This window comes from Choloepus didactylus, chromosome 1 (genome assembly GCF_015220235.1).
Source record: "Choloepus didactylus isolate mChoDid1 chromosome 1, mChoDid1.pri, whole genome shotgun sequence".
NCBI classification, from domain to species: domain Eukaryota; kingdom Metazoa; phylum Chordata; class Mammalia; order Pilosa; family Megalonychidae; genus Choloepus; species Choloepus didactylus.
Genome location: NC_051307.1, coordinates 154,141,502 through 154,158,297, shown reverse-complemented (window position 1 = coordinate 154,158,297; position 16,796 = coordinate 154,141,502). Strand labels below are relative to the sequence as shown.

General features: G+C 38.1%; 1 protein-coding gene across 9 annotated transcripts in view; it reads right to left on the bottom strand.

The window, feature by feature from the left end:
* TFDP2 (transcription factor Dp-2) overlaps window positions 1-16,796 on the bottom strand; it is a 366,930-nt gene that overhangs the window by 17,668 nt on the left and 332,466 nt on the right. For 7 of the 9 annotated variants that reach the window (XM_037843570.1, XM_037843592.1, XM_037843579.1 and 4 more), the window contains 2 exons: window positions 5,153-5,299; window positions 2,648-2,716 (listed from right to left, as the gene is read on the bottom strand). In XM_037843570.1, coding sequence (XP_037699498.1) covers window positions 2,648-2,716; window positions 5,153-5,299 — 216 coding nt within the window. The remainder of the gene's footprint in view (window positions 1-2,647; window positions 2,717-5,152; window positions 5,300-16,796) is intronic. The other 2 variants (XM_037843584.1, XM_037843604.1) reach the window with 2 other exon arrangements.

Genomic DNA, 16,796 nt, shown 5'->3' with positions numbered 1-16,796 from the left:
GAAGTTACTCATAACATTCCTTTCCCACATTACCAAAGATAAAAGAGAGGTGGCAGCACCGTCATGTGATGCCAGTTAAGTTGTGACAGTAACTCCAAGGCAAAAAAAAAAAAAAAAAAAAATCAAGCTAGCTTGGCCATAGCAAATTACTAATGTTTACGACAGCTTGTTCGATTTACTTTCTATGACAACTTAATAAATGTTACGTGATGAAAGAAAGAAAAATGAAAGACAAGGAGAAAATAAGTTCTATGTCTACCAGAGGACCAGAAGTTGTTCTGTTTTATTTGGGGTTTCATTTTAATGTTTAGAGAGACCTATTTCTATAGATGTTGAGAGCTAGGTTGCCTCTGGGTTGAAATCATCTAAGAATATTTGGTTTGAGAGACAGCAAAGGGAAAGAAATTCAGGACTTAAAAAATAGAAATACAATATTCATTGTACAAAAAGCAGAGAAGACAGAGAGGCAGAGAAAAAATATTCAAATTTCTTCTTTGTGCTGAGCACCTCAAGAGGTGAACATCCACATAGATGAGTGCGGTCTTTCCCAGCACCATTCTTTCCGGTAAACAAACAGATAATTAAAGATATATTGATAAATGGATTTCTCAATAACATATGCCAAAAATCAAGCTCCAAAATGTGCCATGAGGGTTTTGAGGAAATTCTAGGGAGGCCCCAATACAGGGTTGAGGGACCATGAGCTGGTAGGGAAATAGTGCAGTAACTGTAGGGGACAGCGGCAACAGAGAGGCAACCAGGGGAAGAAGACGGCCTCAGAGGACTGAAGAGATGAGCCCCTGGCAGGCAGAATTCTAGACGGAGGGGCACACAGATAAACCATCACCCTTCAACTTTCATTTGGAAACCCAATGTGAAAAACACGTAAAATGCCTGTTTCAGTGGTGGTTCCTTAGATAGGTCCCACAGGGCTCAGTGGGAAAACCAGTCACAGAATGCAATAAGAAAGAAAGAAACGGCCTAATCAGGACTACACCTCTTCTCTGGGGCTCCCTGTGTTTGGAAAGTCTCTGCTTTATCTGCTGCTGCCCGTGTGCCTATGCCCTTTGCCATCCCTACTCTCAGGTCACCCTTAGTTCCTTGAAGGGCTGACCTGTCTTCCGTTGTTTCTCTGATTTCTATATGAATGTAAAAATATATATATATAAGCATTTAGAAAGTGAAAAACAAAAAAACATCTTGAATATTTATGAATACTTAACATATTCTGTCCAAAGTATTAAGGAAGAAAACTGTTAACATATTTGGTAACTCACTACTACCTCTATTCCTGAAAAGTGGATCACACCAAAAATTAAATAGGGCCTTGAGTTGTTCAAATCTAAGTAGATTTTATGATGGCTTGCGTGCTGCTTTGAAACTGTTATGCACCCCAGAAAAGGCCATGTTCTTTTCATCCATTCCTATGGGTAAAGACCTATTCTGGTGGGATCTTTTGATTAGGTTATTTCAATTTAGATGTTACCCATCCAATTCAAGGTGAGTCTTAATCCTTTATTGGAATCCTTTTATGAGAATAAAAGAAAAAGCCCTGAGAGCTCAGAGAGAGAAAAACACCCAGAGAGCTTGGAAAGAAAAGCCCCAGAGATGCTAACAGAGGACCCACAGAAGCCCAGAGAGGAGGCCACTGTAACCAGATGCTGAAAGCAACAAAATCCGGGAGAGAAGGACCAGCAGACGCCAGCCATGTGCCTTCCCATGTGACAGAGGTGTCCCAGATGCCAGCAGCCCATCTTCAGAGTCCAGGTATCATCCTGTTGATGCCTTAATTGGGACATTTTCATGGCTTTAGAACTGTACATTTGTAAATTAATAAATCCCGATTGTAAAAGCCAACCCACTACTGGTATATTGCATTCCAGCAGCTTTAGCAAACTGATACACGTTGGAAGAAGTTTTTCATATCAAGACAGCTTGCTGAGAAAAGCAAAAGCATAAAGGTGCTCTGACTTATTTTATGAAATTTATCTGATTTGATTGAAAATGGCCTCACTGAACTGCTCAAAGCAAATTTTTATACCAACTGCAAAGACCAAAAATAGGAAAAAAAAGTCCATTTACCCTGCGATTTTACCTCATGATTTTATACAAGGGCTCTTACATTAAACATCATTCAAATTCTAGGCAATTATCCAAAAAAGTATAGTAATCTTTGTTAAACTATAAAATTTATTTTCTTAAATAGAAATGCATTAAGTTTTGATGTTTCTCCAAACTTATTGAATCATTTCCTATTATTCCATAATTCATAGGTATTTTTCAAAAGAAACAAGTATTACAGGTGCATTTGATTATTTTACTCAGAGTACCTAAATTCAACTAGCCTTACTGATGATACTCCAAATCAGAACTAAAATAAACATATAAAAGGCTCCTGACAGTTTATGTTCAGAATAAGGATAAGTGTCAGAACTGAATTGTTGCATGATATAAGTCACATGCAAGGCCAGCGAGCTGCCATGGGGTTGAGATGATGGTGAAAGATGGGACCATCTTAAAGGCTGAGACGTGGGTGGCTGCCCTGATGTGGCCCCACCAGATACCTCAAAGGCACCACAAGTAGAAAACAAGCAGAAAAACAGAATTTAGGCAGGGAAGGCAATGAAAAATGTCCCAGCATCTTTACCTGCAGGAGAAGTTCTTGCAGCTGAGCCCGCTTCTGCTTTATCCGTTCTATCCGTCTCTGCTTCTCTATCTTTAAAACATAGGTTACAAAATAACATCAACATGTCTAGGGTGTAAAGTATGGCTCATTTTCCAGATATTCTGAGATATAAGGAATTTTCCTTAGAGAAACTTAACGCACTTTTAACTATCAACACCTATAAAGGCAAAATATACCTTTTTTGGGGGGGAAAGGTAACAGGGTAAAGAAGCAGACGACAGCAAAATTGTGACAAATGTCATCAATAATGAAATCAACCCACTTGGTGAGAAGTGCCTGTTGCTATTTATTACTGAAATTCTAATCAGAGAAGCTACAGTAATCACTTAGTGAACACTTACTCTGTGTGCCAGCACTCCATTAAGCACTGTACATACTATTATCTTAATTCATCTTCACAAAAACCACAGGAGATAAGTACATTGGTATCCATTTTGCATGTAAGGAAATGGAGGCTTAGAGGGGTGAAGTGACTGCCTAAGATCACACAGCTTGTGAGTGGCAGAGCCAAGATTTAAACCTAAGTCAAATGGTTCCAGAGATCCCGTTATTAATTAGTTTGCCATATTTCCCTCCAAGAATGAGGCAACACCTCAGTTAAGGGTTTAACTAACTTAATTGAGCAGAGCTACTTACATAGATAAAGCACATATTCAATATTCAATTCTTATAATTCATACAATTCTTACATGCTTGTGGAACAAATTTCCTAGCTTCAAACAATGCTATTTTCCTCAATTTTACCTAGAAAACAGAAATTATGGTCTGAATTGTCTTGCATATGAATTCCTCACTGTCTCTGTAATGGTTTGAAGCTGTATATACCCCAGAAAAGATCATGTTCTTTCAATCCATTCCTGTGGTGTAGACCTACACAGGTGGGACCTTTTGATTAGGTTATTTCAACTGAGATGTGAACCCTTTCATTCAAGGTGAGTCTTCATCCTCTTACTGGAGTCCTTTGTAAGACGATAAAAGACAGAAAAAAAAGCCCCACAGAAGCTGAGAGAGGAAGCCACTGAAGCTAGAAGCTGAAAGCAACAAAACCCGCGAGAGAAGAGCCCAAGTTTGCCGGTAGCTGGTCTTCAGAGAAAAGGCATCTCCTGTTGATGCCCTGAGTCAGAAATTTTTCATGGCCTAAGAACTGTAAGTTAATGAATCCCCATTGTAAAAGCCAACCCATTTCTGATATATTGCATTTTGTCAGCTTTAGTGGACTGAAACAGTCTCTTTGAACAAAAGTCAATAATATCAAATAAGACCTTTTCTTGTCTATTCCAACAGATTATCTTATTTGCTCCCCATTTACTCCAGTGTGCACTAGTTGTTCCCTCTCATTGCTCACCTAATCACTACCACACTTTAGTCCTAAATCACTTAAGGTTCACTGTAAAATCTGTGTGGTCTTCTAAATTTCCAAACATGTATGAGTTTCCCCCTACATCTGAAGCTCTGACAGACCAAAAAGGCACTGTCAGAAGCCAGATGAGTCTTCCTCAGCCCCTACCTGCTCCACGTCCCCACATCTAACCAGGAAAAGTTACCTCTTAAACACCTTTCCAATCTCTCTGCCACCACCTTGACCCTTATAAACTCAGACCATCACCATGTCTCACCTTACTGCAGGTAAATGTTTCTGTATCCATTTTTTTCTCGCCACTTCCCTTCTTATCTTCCTGTTAGTTCAACTTTCAACCCACCAGCAGAGTGATCCTTTAAATCACACCCTATTCATCCTTCCTCTTTATAATTCATCAACAGCTTCCCATTATTTACAGGATCAGGAAGATTACATGATCTACCTTTTAGGATGTTTACCTCTCTGAAAACTTATGTAAGCATCTTTGTCACAATTTGGAAAACTTTCTATTTTTTAAGCTTTCCCCAAGAAATACAGGTTCTTTAAAACATTGTTTTCTCTAATTAAAAATAAGAATGTATTATGAATTCCAAAATGCCTTTATTAAAATTATTTAGTGGAAAGCTGCCTTAAAACATTCTTACTTTTAAATTTTAGTTCACTTTTTTTGAAATTTATTATATTTATCATTTATGTTTACTTTATAGATTTATTAAAGTTTATCATTCCCCATTTGTTTTATGAGAAAAAAAGCCAGATCTCCAACACTCAGAAATTATTTCAGTATGCCTGGCTTGGTAGAATATAATATAATAATATTAACTCAATATGAATATATTATATAATAATAAGAATAAAGAAGAGCAGGTTTAGTCCCTGATCTTCTACTATCTGATTCAGGGCATAAGCTTGGACAGGTCACTTAAATTTTATGTCCTTCAGTTTCATTATTTACAAATATAGAGAGTTTGTTTTTTAAAAAAATGACATGGTCCATTTGAACAAACGGAAATATTTTTATATCATGTGATTATATTTCTAAATTAAAATGCCTCTGATGTAAAATAACACTAAGTCCTATTTAAAAACAGTTTTTTCTCACTTACCTCCAAGTTTTGACATTCCTGAGCAGAATTAGTAGGCAGGCCAATCCACTTGATTTCTTTTTTTTCCTTTGAAATTATGTTCATTGCCATCAGCACATTTAAAGCATCATAAACTCTTCTCCTAATGTTCTTCTGATCATAAGCCTGCTAAAAGTTTATTTTATTGAGTGATACATTTTTAGGGTTAAGATATTTGAATTAAAGAAGATTTTTCTTTTAAATTTGTCAAACAAGTCTGCTAATAACATAAGAGAAGAAACGTGTTCAAATTATGGAGAAACATTAAATGGTAGCTCTTTACATAAAGCACTGTTATTACAGCTTTAATAATTAGAAACTCAAATACACTGTGTCTGAAAATTAGTGAGTTTAGTGAAAAAGAAAAAAAAAAAGCCTAAATATTTAACATTAAGAGAAAGGATAGGTGAGCTATGATACATTCACTCAGTCAAATTTTATACAACCATTACAAATGTTTATGAATAATAACATAGGCATTTTCATGATAAAATTTTAAATAATATAGGAAACATGCATATTAACAACATTTCAATTACATTAAAATACACTGAAAGGAAAAATAGCAACAAAGTTTTTTCCTTAAGTGTTTGTGATTCTTTATATAGTAAAACACATTTCTTATCAAGTTCTCCAAATTATTATAATAAACTTGAGAGGGAAAAATGGAGTTAGAAGAGGATTTTTAAGAATGCATTAGCTCTCAAGATGAGGGTGCCACTTAGTGAAAAAGTTAGATTTAATACTAATAATAGTCATCAATTTATTATCTAGCACTTACTATGTGCTACATATGCACAGCTCTGTGAGGTAGGTAATATGATTATCTCCATTTTATGAAGAAAGTAATTACAAAGAGAACTCTGGCAACTAGCTATTTAAAAGCATTTGAAGTTAGCAGTTTTCGTCTCATTTGCAAAATCAGGCATAATAACTGCATATTATACTTTAATGGTACAAAAGTGAACCAAACATCCACCTCTGTACCACATCAGAAGACCACCATCCAGAAAGGAAATTAAGGCTCTTTAATTTCCAACTAAGCAAAATTCAGCTAAGAAATATTCATGGGGGCCATCTGAATGAAAAGATAGCTATTCACTCCCAAGGGTAATCTACGTTCTGTGCTTAAAGTTGGAGCAATGGAAGACTACATAATTTTAGCCTCCAGAAAAATATTTTTCCCCAAGTTGCGCTTCAACATTAAGTTCTCGGGTTTTATCCAAGGACATTATAAGAAGCAGCCATAAGAAATCTGTTCTTGATCTTTATTGCCCACAATAACAAACTTAGATATTCTGAAATCTTCCTTTACAAAAACACTATGAAAATACAATAAATAACCACTTACATGTACAACTGAGCTCTCAAGAAAATAAGGAAAATCCTTCGGGAACAGAAATGAAAACTAGAGGTGAAGACAGAGGGAGGGATTCATACCAAAGGGGTGTGAGGGAAATTTCTAGGGTGATGAAACTGTTCCATATCTTCATAGGAATTTGGGTTACAAAAGTTTACACATTTGTCAAAACTCAATGAATGTTTCATCTATGATTTGTGCATTTCACCAAACATTTTACCTCAAAAGAAAAAAGGCACAAAAACAAATACTGAATGCTAGTTAACGGGGTGATGGCTGAACTAAAGTATTTAGGGGTGAGATAGAAGAACGGATAGTTGGACAGATAAATAATAAAGAAAGGACAATAAAATGTTAATTGTACAATCTACATGGTGGGTTTATGGGTGTTCAATGTAAAATTCTTTCAACTTTTAAATTTTCAGAATAAAATGTTGGAGAGAAAAAAAATAAGTTGACAGACAAAATGGTAAGTGAGCACTGATGCTCAGGTTACTCAAGGACTTGCAAATCAAAGTGAGGTCTTTGTATTATACAACTGCTTCACCAGAATCTTGTTAGAAATGTAGAATCTCAGGCCTCACCCCAGAACTGGAGAATCAGAATCTGCATTTTAACAAAATCTTCAGGGTTTGCAGGCATATTAAAATTTGAGAAGTACTGCTTGAAGACATTTGCAAACTTTGGTGATCTACAGACTTGATTTCACAGCCATGGAGAAATGGAAACAAAATCTTGGACTGCATGTGGTTCTCAAGGACACATACAAAGGGTAGTCAAGAAAACCTGTCTCTACCTGGGCTCTGGGTGGGAGTTGGGGTGAGTAGGAACAAAAAAGCCTTTCCTCAGAATTTGTAAACACCACCTTGCTCTCTTAAGGGTTGAGAATTCAAATTTTCACTACCTATATGCTCACGGAGGCTATAAGCTAAAACTTTAACTCATAAAATCATTCCTGGTAGGTAATGTCCACCTCTTGGCCCCCTTTTGAAGAATTTGCCTTCAATCCAAGCTGCCCAGGATTCCTACAAATAAAATCCCACAAGACGTAACTTCAAAATTCCAAATTTAAAAATATACAAGGAAATAAGTCATTACTAGCAAGACTCAGTAGAAAAACCCCCAACAGAATTGAATAATCAAGAACATTACATAATGGAATTAATGCACACTGAACAAAAAATAAGTATGTGATTTTTAAGTAAATGATGGAATGGAAATGAGAAAGGAATGAAATATGATTAAAATAGACCAAATGGATTTAGAGAAAACCCAAATAGAACATCTAGAAATAAAAAATGCAGTAAATGAGTTACAGAGCAGATTAGGCACAGATGAAGAGAGTATTAGTAAAACTGTAAGATTAACCTGAAGAAATTACCCAGAATGCAGCATAGAGAAAAGAAGAACAGTTAAAGGACCAGAAAGATAAAATGAGAAGAATTAATCTATTTCTAATTGGAGTTTCAGAAAAATGCATCATGATCTCACCTCTCACCTAAACTGCCACGACCACCTCCAATAAGAAGTCTTGCTTAGAATCTTGCTCTCCAATCTGATCTCTGCTCTGTAGTCAGTAAACAAGTCTAATGTTACTTTCTCTACTCAAAGTCTTCATTGGCCCAGATCACCTTAACATCAAAGAAAGCTCAATTTCTTTACAAATCCACTCTATGAACTGGCCCCTTGCTTATCAACCAGCTTTATTCCCTGGCACTCATCTCAACGATGCTGACACCAGCCTCTAACTCCCCAAACATACCAGGGTTTCTCACACTTCTGCTCTGAACAACTTCTGAATTATCCTGTTAGCAATATCATGCTCATCCTTTAAGTCTCAGCTCAAATGCCACCTTCTTTGTGACAGTATCTCAAACAATACAAAAAGTTCCCCAGCAGGCCTGCCCCAATCAAGATGAGACGCTTCAGGGCTCTGCCCCCCAATAAAAGCTCTGAACAATCAGCAAGAACTGGCAACAGTATCTTCCTCAAAGCTCCAGAAAACACCTAAAGGACGGCAGTAATGGTGAGGGCTGAATCAAGAAAAAGGCTATTTAAAAGTGGTCGGATCACATTCTGCCCTGGCTGGCCCCTCGCTTATCCCTCTAGCCTTCATGTGCATACTGGGAGCGTGTTATGTCTGGCCCAATCTGTCTGGTGGTGGCCTGAGGGACTTGCCAACCCAGAACTTGCCCTGCACGTAGAGGTCAGTTCACAGAGCTCTCCTACAGAATGCTATAGGAGAACAATCAAGTCATGCTGCCTGGGACAAGAGACTGCTGATTGTAAGACATATGGTGCAGTGCTCAGGACTGTGTGGAAATTATTTCCTAGGGAAGAGGAAACATCAGGAAACATGTAAATGGGGGAATTCCTAGGGCCAGAGGCACTTGCTCAGGACAAGAGGCATGTGCAGAAAGGATCAGGGTGAGTCTCTACGCTTTGGCCTGGAGCTATTCTCTAAATTGACTGTATGGATAAGCCCTGATGGAAAGCACTCTCAGAGGTCAATATGCAAAGACTGAGAAAGGTGTTTTATTTTATTCCTTCTTCTTGCCTTTTTTTTTTTTTTTTTTTTTCCGCTAGCTCCTGGCATTGAAACAAAAGTCTGGCATCATCCTAGCTGAATACAAGCCTAACAAACAAAAGCCTTGGAGTCTAAATTCCAGCAATAACATGATAAAACATCAAAATGTGCGCGTTTCAACAAAAGATTACAAAACATACATAGAAACAGGAAATGACGGCCCAGGCAAAGGAGAAGATTAAATCATTAGAAACCATTAATGAGGAGGATCATAACTGGGACAAGGACTTTAAAAAAATCGTCCTAAACATGCTCAAAGAACTAAGGGAAAACTTGGATAAACAACCAAAAGCATTCGGGAAGGAGAGAAACTAAGATGGTGGCTAGAGAGACAGGACAAAAAATCACCTCCGTGAAAAATACTAGATAAAAGCCAGAAAGTGACCCAGAACACCAGTTCCAGCGATGCACCAGCTGGACAAGGTCTGCAAAATCCACAGGAACCATGCACTTGGTGAAACCAGGAGTCTGTGTTCTGAAACGAGTGAGTAAGCCTGCTGAATACCTGGCAGCCACGTTGTGGTGTGGGGAAACCATGCCGTGGGTTGGCGTTTGGAGGCGGACTAACCTTTTTTAAAAAACCCAAAAGCGGCTGCAGATACAGCAGCGAGAACCGCACAGTGAAGTGTGGCAGGAACAGGTTGCGCGAACGCCTCAATATCTGGCATGGAAGACAGTCTTTAGCACACCCACTGCTAGTTGTCTTGTAGCGAGGAAGGCAGAGGTGAGCCAAAAGGGGAAAATAACCACACCCCTTGCAGCCATCTTCCTGGCAGGCTGGGAATGCTCCTGCCTGGTGCCGGCGTCACAGCCCACAGCTGTGCCAAAAAACCCAGTGTGACAGGAAGTGTTTCCAGCAACATGCGCACATGCCACAATATCAGGCATGGACAAGAGCCTTTGTGCACCCACAGCTAATTGTCCTGGAGCTGGGAAGGCAGAGCTGTGCGAAAAGAGGAAAATTAACACACCCCGTACAGCCATCCTTACGGCAGGCTGGAACGCCCCTACACAGCACGGCAGCCCACAACTTCCCTTGAAGGACAGCGCACACTTGTGACATAGCACAACCTTCCCTCAGCAGAGGCCCTAGAATGGCATGGCTTGGAAGAGAGACCCACTCGGAAATCCCAGGGACCCTATGCCAATACCAAGGACTTGTGGGTCAGCAGCAGAGACAATCTGTGGCGAGACTGAAGTAAAGGTTTAGACTCTTGGAACAGCCTTAAATCTCCAGGAACACCTGGGAGGTTTGATTATTAAAGCTGACCTCCCTCCCTAACCACTCAGTCACACACCCTACATTCAGGGCAGACAGCACTAACAACACACCCAAACTTGGTGTACCAATTGGACCCCACAAGAATCAAACCCCCACACACCACAAAGATGAACTAGGGAGAACTGACTTGAGGGGAATAAGTGACTCGTGGACACCATCTGCTGGTTAGTTAAAGTGTACACCACCAAGCTGCAGACCTGACAAATTAGAGATAAGTCTTTCAATAATCCTACATATCCTAAAAGAACCCTATCAAGTAAAGCAAATGCCAAGAGGCCAAAAACAACAGAAAATTTTAAAGCATATGAACAAACCAGATGATATGGATAACCGAAACCCAAACACCCAAATCAAAAGATCAGAGGAGACACAGTACTGGGAGCAATTAATCAAAGAACTAAAGACAAACAACGAGAGCATGGCACAGGATATAAAGGACACAAAGAAGAGCACGACACAGGATATAAAGGACATGAACAAGACCCTAGAAGAGAATAAAGAAGAAATTGCAAGAGTAAATAAAAAAAAAAGAGATGAACTTATGGAAATAAAAGAAACTGTTGACCAAATTAAAAGATTCTGGATACTCATAGTACAAGACTAGAGGAAGCTGAACAACAAATCAGTGACCTTGAGGACCACAGAATGGAAAATGAAAGAACAAAAGAAAGAATGGGGAAGAAATCGAAAAAATTGACATGGACCTCAGGGATATGATAGATAAAACGTCCAAATATAAGACTCATTGGTGTCCCAGAAGGGGAAGAGAAGAATAAAGGTCTAGCAAGAGTATTCAAAGAAATTGTTGGGGAAAAGTTTTCAAACCTTCTACACAATATAAATACACAAAGCATAAATGCCCAGCGAACTCCAAATAGAATAAATCCAAATAAACCCACTCCAAGACATATTCTGATCAGACTGTCAAATACTCAAGAAAAGGAGCAAGTTCTGAAAGCAGCAAGAGAAAAGCAATTCACCACATACAAAGGAAACAACATAAGACTAAGTAGTGACTACTCAGCGGCCACCATGGAGGCGAAAAGGCAGTGGCATGACATATTTAAAATTCTGAGAGAGAAAAATTTCCAACCTAGAATACTTTATCCAGCAAAGCTCTCCTTCAAATTTGAGGGAGAGCTTCAATTTTTCACAGACAAACAAATTCTGAGAGATTTTGCTAATAAAAGTCCTACCCTACTTCAGATACTAAAGGGAGCCCTACTGACAAAGAAACAAAGAAAGGAGAGAGAGATATAGAGAAAGGTTTAGTACTAAAGAGATTCAATATTGGTTCACTAAAGGACAATAAGAGAGAAAGGGGAAAAAATACATCTGACAAACATAAACCAAAGGATAGGATGGCTGATTCAAGAAATGCCTTCACAGTAATAACACTGAATGTAAACGGATTACACTCCCCAATCAAAAGATGTAGATTCGCAGAATGAATCAAAAAAAAAATGAACCATCAATATGTTGCCCACAAGAGACTCATCTTAGACACAGGGACACAAAGAAATTGAAAGTGAAAGGATGAAAAAAAATATTTCATGCAAGCTACAGCCAAAAGAAAGAAAGAGTAGCAATATTAATCTCAGATAAAAATAGACTTTAAACACAAGGATGTTAGGAGAGACAAAGAAGGCCACTACATACTAATAAAAGGGCCAATATAACAAGAAGAAATAACAATCATAAATGCTTATGTACCCAATCATGGTGCCACAAAACACATGAGACAAACACTGGCAAAACTAAAGGAAGCAATGGATGTTTCCAAAATAATTGTGGGACACTTCAATACATCCCTCTCTCCTACAGATAGATCAACCAGACAGAAGACCAATAAGGAAATTGAAAACCTAAACAATCTGATAAATGAATTTTATTTAACAGACATATATAGAACATGACATCCCAAATCACCAGGATACACATTCTTCTCTAGTGATCACGGAACTTTCTCCAGAATAGACCATATGCTGGGACATAAAACAAGTCTCAATAAACGTAAAAAAATTGAAATTATTCAAAGCACATTCTCTGACCACAATGGAATACAATTACAAGTCAATAACCATCAGAGACTTAGAAAATTCACAAACACCTGGAGGTTAAACAACACACTCTTAAAATAAATGGTTTATAATGTAGAATGTAGGGGAACTAGTGATAGAGAGCAATTAATGAAGGGGGAACGATAACCCAATAAGAACAGATAAGCTATCGTGGGTAAATTTAACATTCTGGGAATGCCCAGGAATGACTACGGTTTGTTAATTTCTGATGGGTATGGTAGGAACAAGTTCACAAAAATGTTGCTATATTAGGTTATTTTCTTGGGGGTAGAGTAGGAATACGTTGGAAGTAAAGTTATTTTAGGTTAGTTGTCTTTTCCTTACTCCCTTGTTATGGTTTGTTTGAAATGTTTTTTTTATTGTATATCTTTAAGAAAAAAATTTTTTGATATAGTTAATTTAAAAAAAAGTTAATTAAAAACAAAATGAAAAAATATGCAGAGGCCTCTTGAGGAGCTGGTGGAGAACACAGGGGTGTTGGGCTCCCCCACCTCGATGGCTGCTAATGTGCTCACAGACAGACATAGGGGACTGGTGGTTTGACGGGTTGAGCCCTCTACCACAGGACTTGCCCTTGGGAAGACTGCTACTACAAAGGAGAGGCTAGGCCTCCCTGTAATTGTGCCTAAGGGCCTCCTCCCGAATGCCTCTTTGTTGCTCAGATGTGGCCCTGTCTCTCTAGCTAAGACAACTTGAAAGGTGAAATCACTGCCCTCCCCCCCTACATGGGATCAGACACCCAGGGGAGTGAATCTCCCTGGCAACGTGGAATATGACTCCCGGGGAGGAATGTAGACCCGGCATCGTGGGACGGAGAACATCTTCTTGACCAAAAGGGGGATGTGAAAGGAAATGAAATAAGCTTCAGTGGCAGAGAGAATCCAAAAGGAGCCGAGAGGTCACTCTGGTGGGCACTCTTAGGCACAACACAGACAACTCTTTTTGGGTTCTAATGAATTGGAATAGTTAGCAGTAAATACCTGAAACTATCAAACTACAACCCAGAACCCCTGAATCTTGTAGACAATTGTATAAAAATAAAGCTTATGAGGGGTGACAATGGGATTGGGAAAGCCATAAGGACCACACTCCCCTCTGTCCAGTTTATGGATGGATGAGTAGAAAAATGGGGGGGGGAGGAGGCATCCAGTGTTCTTTTCTACTTTAATTGTTCTTTTTCACTTTAATTTTCATTCTTATTATTATTGTGTGTATGGTAATGAAATGTCAAAAATTAATTTTGGTGATGAATGCACAACTACATAATGGTACTGTAAACAACTGAATGTACGCTTTGTTTTGTATGACAGCATGGTATGTGAATATATCTCAATAAAAATGAAATTAAAAAAAAGCAATGGGAAACGACAAATGAATTCAAGGAGAGTATCAATAAAGAGATGGAAAGTATGAAAAGGAACCAAAGAAAAATGAAGATCACAGTATCAGAAATCTAAAATTCCCTTGCCAGGTTCAATAGCAGATTGGAGCTGGCAGAAGAAAGAACAAAGAAAAGAGAACAAAGCCTGAGGAACCTGTGGGACACCATCAAGCACACCAATTTATTCTGGGGTCCCAGAAGGAAAAGAAAGAAAAAGGGCAGAGAAAATAAAACAAATGGCTGAAATTTCCCAAATTTAACAAAAGACATTAATATGTACATTGAAGGCACGCAACAAACTCCAAACAGGATAGACCCAAATAGACCCACACCAAATTATAATCCAGCTATCCTTCCTATAAGATCTAAAAGGCAAATGAATAAAATGTAATGATAAATGAATGCTTTTGAACTCATAATGTTTAAATATGTAATTTGTGACAAGAGCTACACAAATGTGGGGAACAGAGAGTTATAGGAACATAGTTTATGTATGCTACTGAAGTTGTTAAGTTGGAGTCAAAACAAATGAGTGTTATAGATTTAGGATGTTAAATTTAAGTCCCATGGTAACTACAAAGAAAATATCAGAGAATATGTAAACTCATAGAGACAGAAATTAGAGTACAGGTTAACAGGTGCAGGGGAAATAAATGGGGAGTTAATGCATAATGGGTATAGGGTTTCTATTTGGGGAGATGTTTTAGTAATAGAAGGTAGTAAGGGTTCTGCAACACTGTGAATGTCATTTATTCCACTGAACAGTATACTTGGGAGAGCTTGGGATAGGAAGACTGATGTTGTGCATGTGTTTCCACAATTGGAAAAAAGAAAGAAAGAAAGAAAGAAAAACTAAAGAGATAATGACAATTAAATGCAATATATGATACTGTATGGGATCTAAGAATGGAGGAGCAAAGGCTCAGAAGAACATTACTGGGACATAAGAAAAAACTGGAACATACAATGTAAGCTTTATAGCAACATTAAATTTCCTGAACTTGATAACTGTAGTTAAGGTGTTTACATAAGTGAATAGCCTTGCTTGTAGTAAATGTACGTTAAAGTATTATGTGTTCAAAAAGTGTGATGTATGCAACCTGCTCTCAAATGTTCAGAAAATACAGTTAGATAGATTTTGATAGAGATATATATATAGATATTCAAATAGATGATACACTGATATGGCCAAGGTGTTAACATGCTAAAATTGGGGGATCTGGTACCTGGGGATCAGGTTACAGAGTTTATATATTATTTTTTGCAACTGTTCTGTAAGTTTGAAATTTTTAAAAAATAAAAAGCTGGAAGAAAATTTCTCCAGCAGAACTTAAGCATTCTTTGTCATATGTTCCCACTGTATTCTGAATATACTTTTCTGAGAGCAATTTATTTTCTATATTGTGCATGTGTTTTAGAATATGTCTGTCTACTAGACTGCAAAGCCACAACGGAGGGGACCATGTTTTTCATCTTTATATGTTTAATGCATAGAGTAATAATTATTTATTCACACAGAAAGGCCCAAAATATACTATTGAAGATAATGATAAATAAGTGAATTGTTTACATTATTACATTTAATTTTCACAACCTATGAAGTAGGTAGTATTATTAAATTCATTTACTAATGAAGAGTCTGGGACTCAGAGAGGTTAAGTAATTTACCCGAAGATTAATAAATAACAGAGTTGATTCCACAGTTGGCATGACTTCATGGTCTCTGCTCTTATCTGTCTTGTTTATATGAATCAATAATTTGACAAGATGGAAATTCCCATACATTTATAACAAAATTTTTTAAAAGAAAAAATTATGATGATGGATAAAATATCACTCTTTGGGTTGGGACCTTGAGGTGCTACAACCTGAATTAAAGGTGAATCCGAAGTTCATTTCAATTCCTCTTAATTACTTATAGAGAATTAAGGTGCCCTGGACTACTGGTGCCCTTAGCCATCTGCCAGAAACAAACACAAATCCTCTCTGAAAGAAGATATTATATTGTAGTCCTCAATTTATTTCTACATGTACAACTACAGGCAGAAGGCAATAAGACAATGTGACTAAAAACCAAGAAAAACAAGAGATAATGGAAACAGAACCCAAGGGGATTCAAGCAATAGAATAAACAGACATAAACTTTAGAATAACTGTATTTTCTACACTCAAGCATATAAAAACAAGATTGACAATTTTAGCAGCATATTTCAAAAAAAAGCAAAAAGAAATTCTAGAATTTCAAAATACAACTGAAATTAAGTATTTAGAGAGGAAGAGACCATGAAGAAAGAAGTATCAGAGAAATGTTGCATTGCTGGCTTTGAAGATGGAGGAAAGGGACTATGAGTCAAGGAATGCAGTTCTTCTAGAGCCTGGAAAGGCAAGAAAATAGGTTCTCTCCCAGACTCTTCAGAACGGAGTACTGCCTACACCGTGCTTTTAGCACAAGGGAGATCCAAAATGGTGGATTAGGAGAGACAGAGCAAAATTCCCCTGTGAAAAACACTAAACAAAGGACATAAAGTGCTCCATAACAGTAGTTCCAGGGTTCCACTGGCTGGGCAGGGACTTCTACACCCACAGTGAGTGGTGTAGAAACTTAGAGACTGCTTTTAGAGATGGGTGAGTGTTCAGCCTGGAACGCCACCAGGGAATGGGCAGTGGGAGGGGAGTAACCTTCCATGCCCCTGGCACCCTCCTCAGTACCTGGTGTGGCTGATAACCCTTCACAGACCTGCAGCCAAGAGCCCCCAAGCCAGGGACTGGCCGTCAAGGCAAGCAGACAATTGCAGAAGGGGGCAGCTTTCTACTCCCTGTGCAGCCATCTTTGGAATTGGCTGGGAGACAACCCTTCACAGCCCCATGGCTGAGAGCTTCCTTGAGGGAATTCGGGATTCAGTGGGCTTGTGACGGTGTCCATTCTTCCTTCACA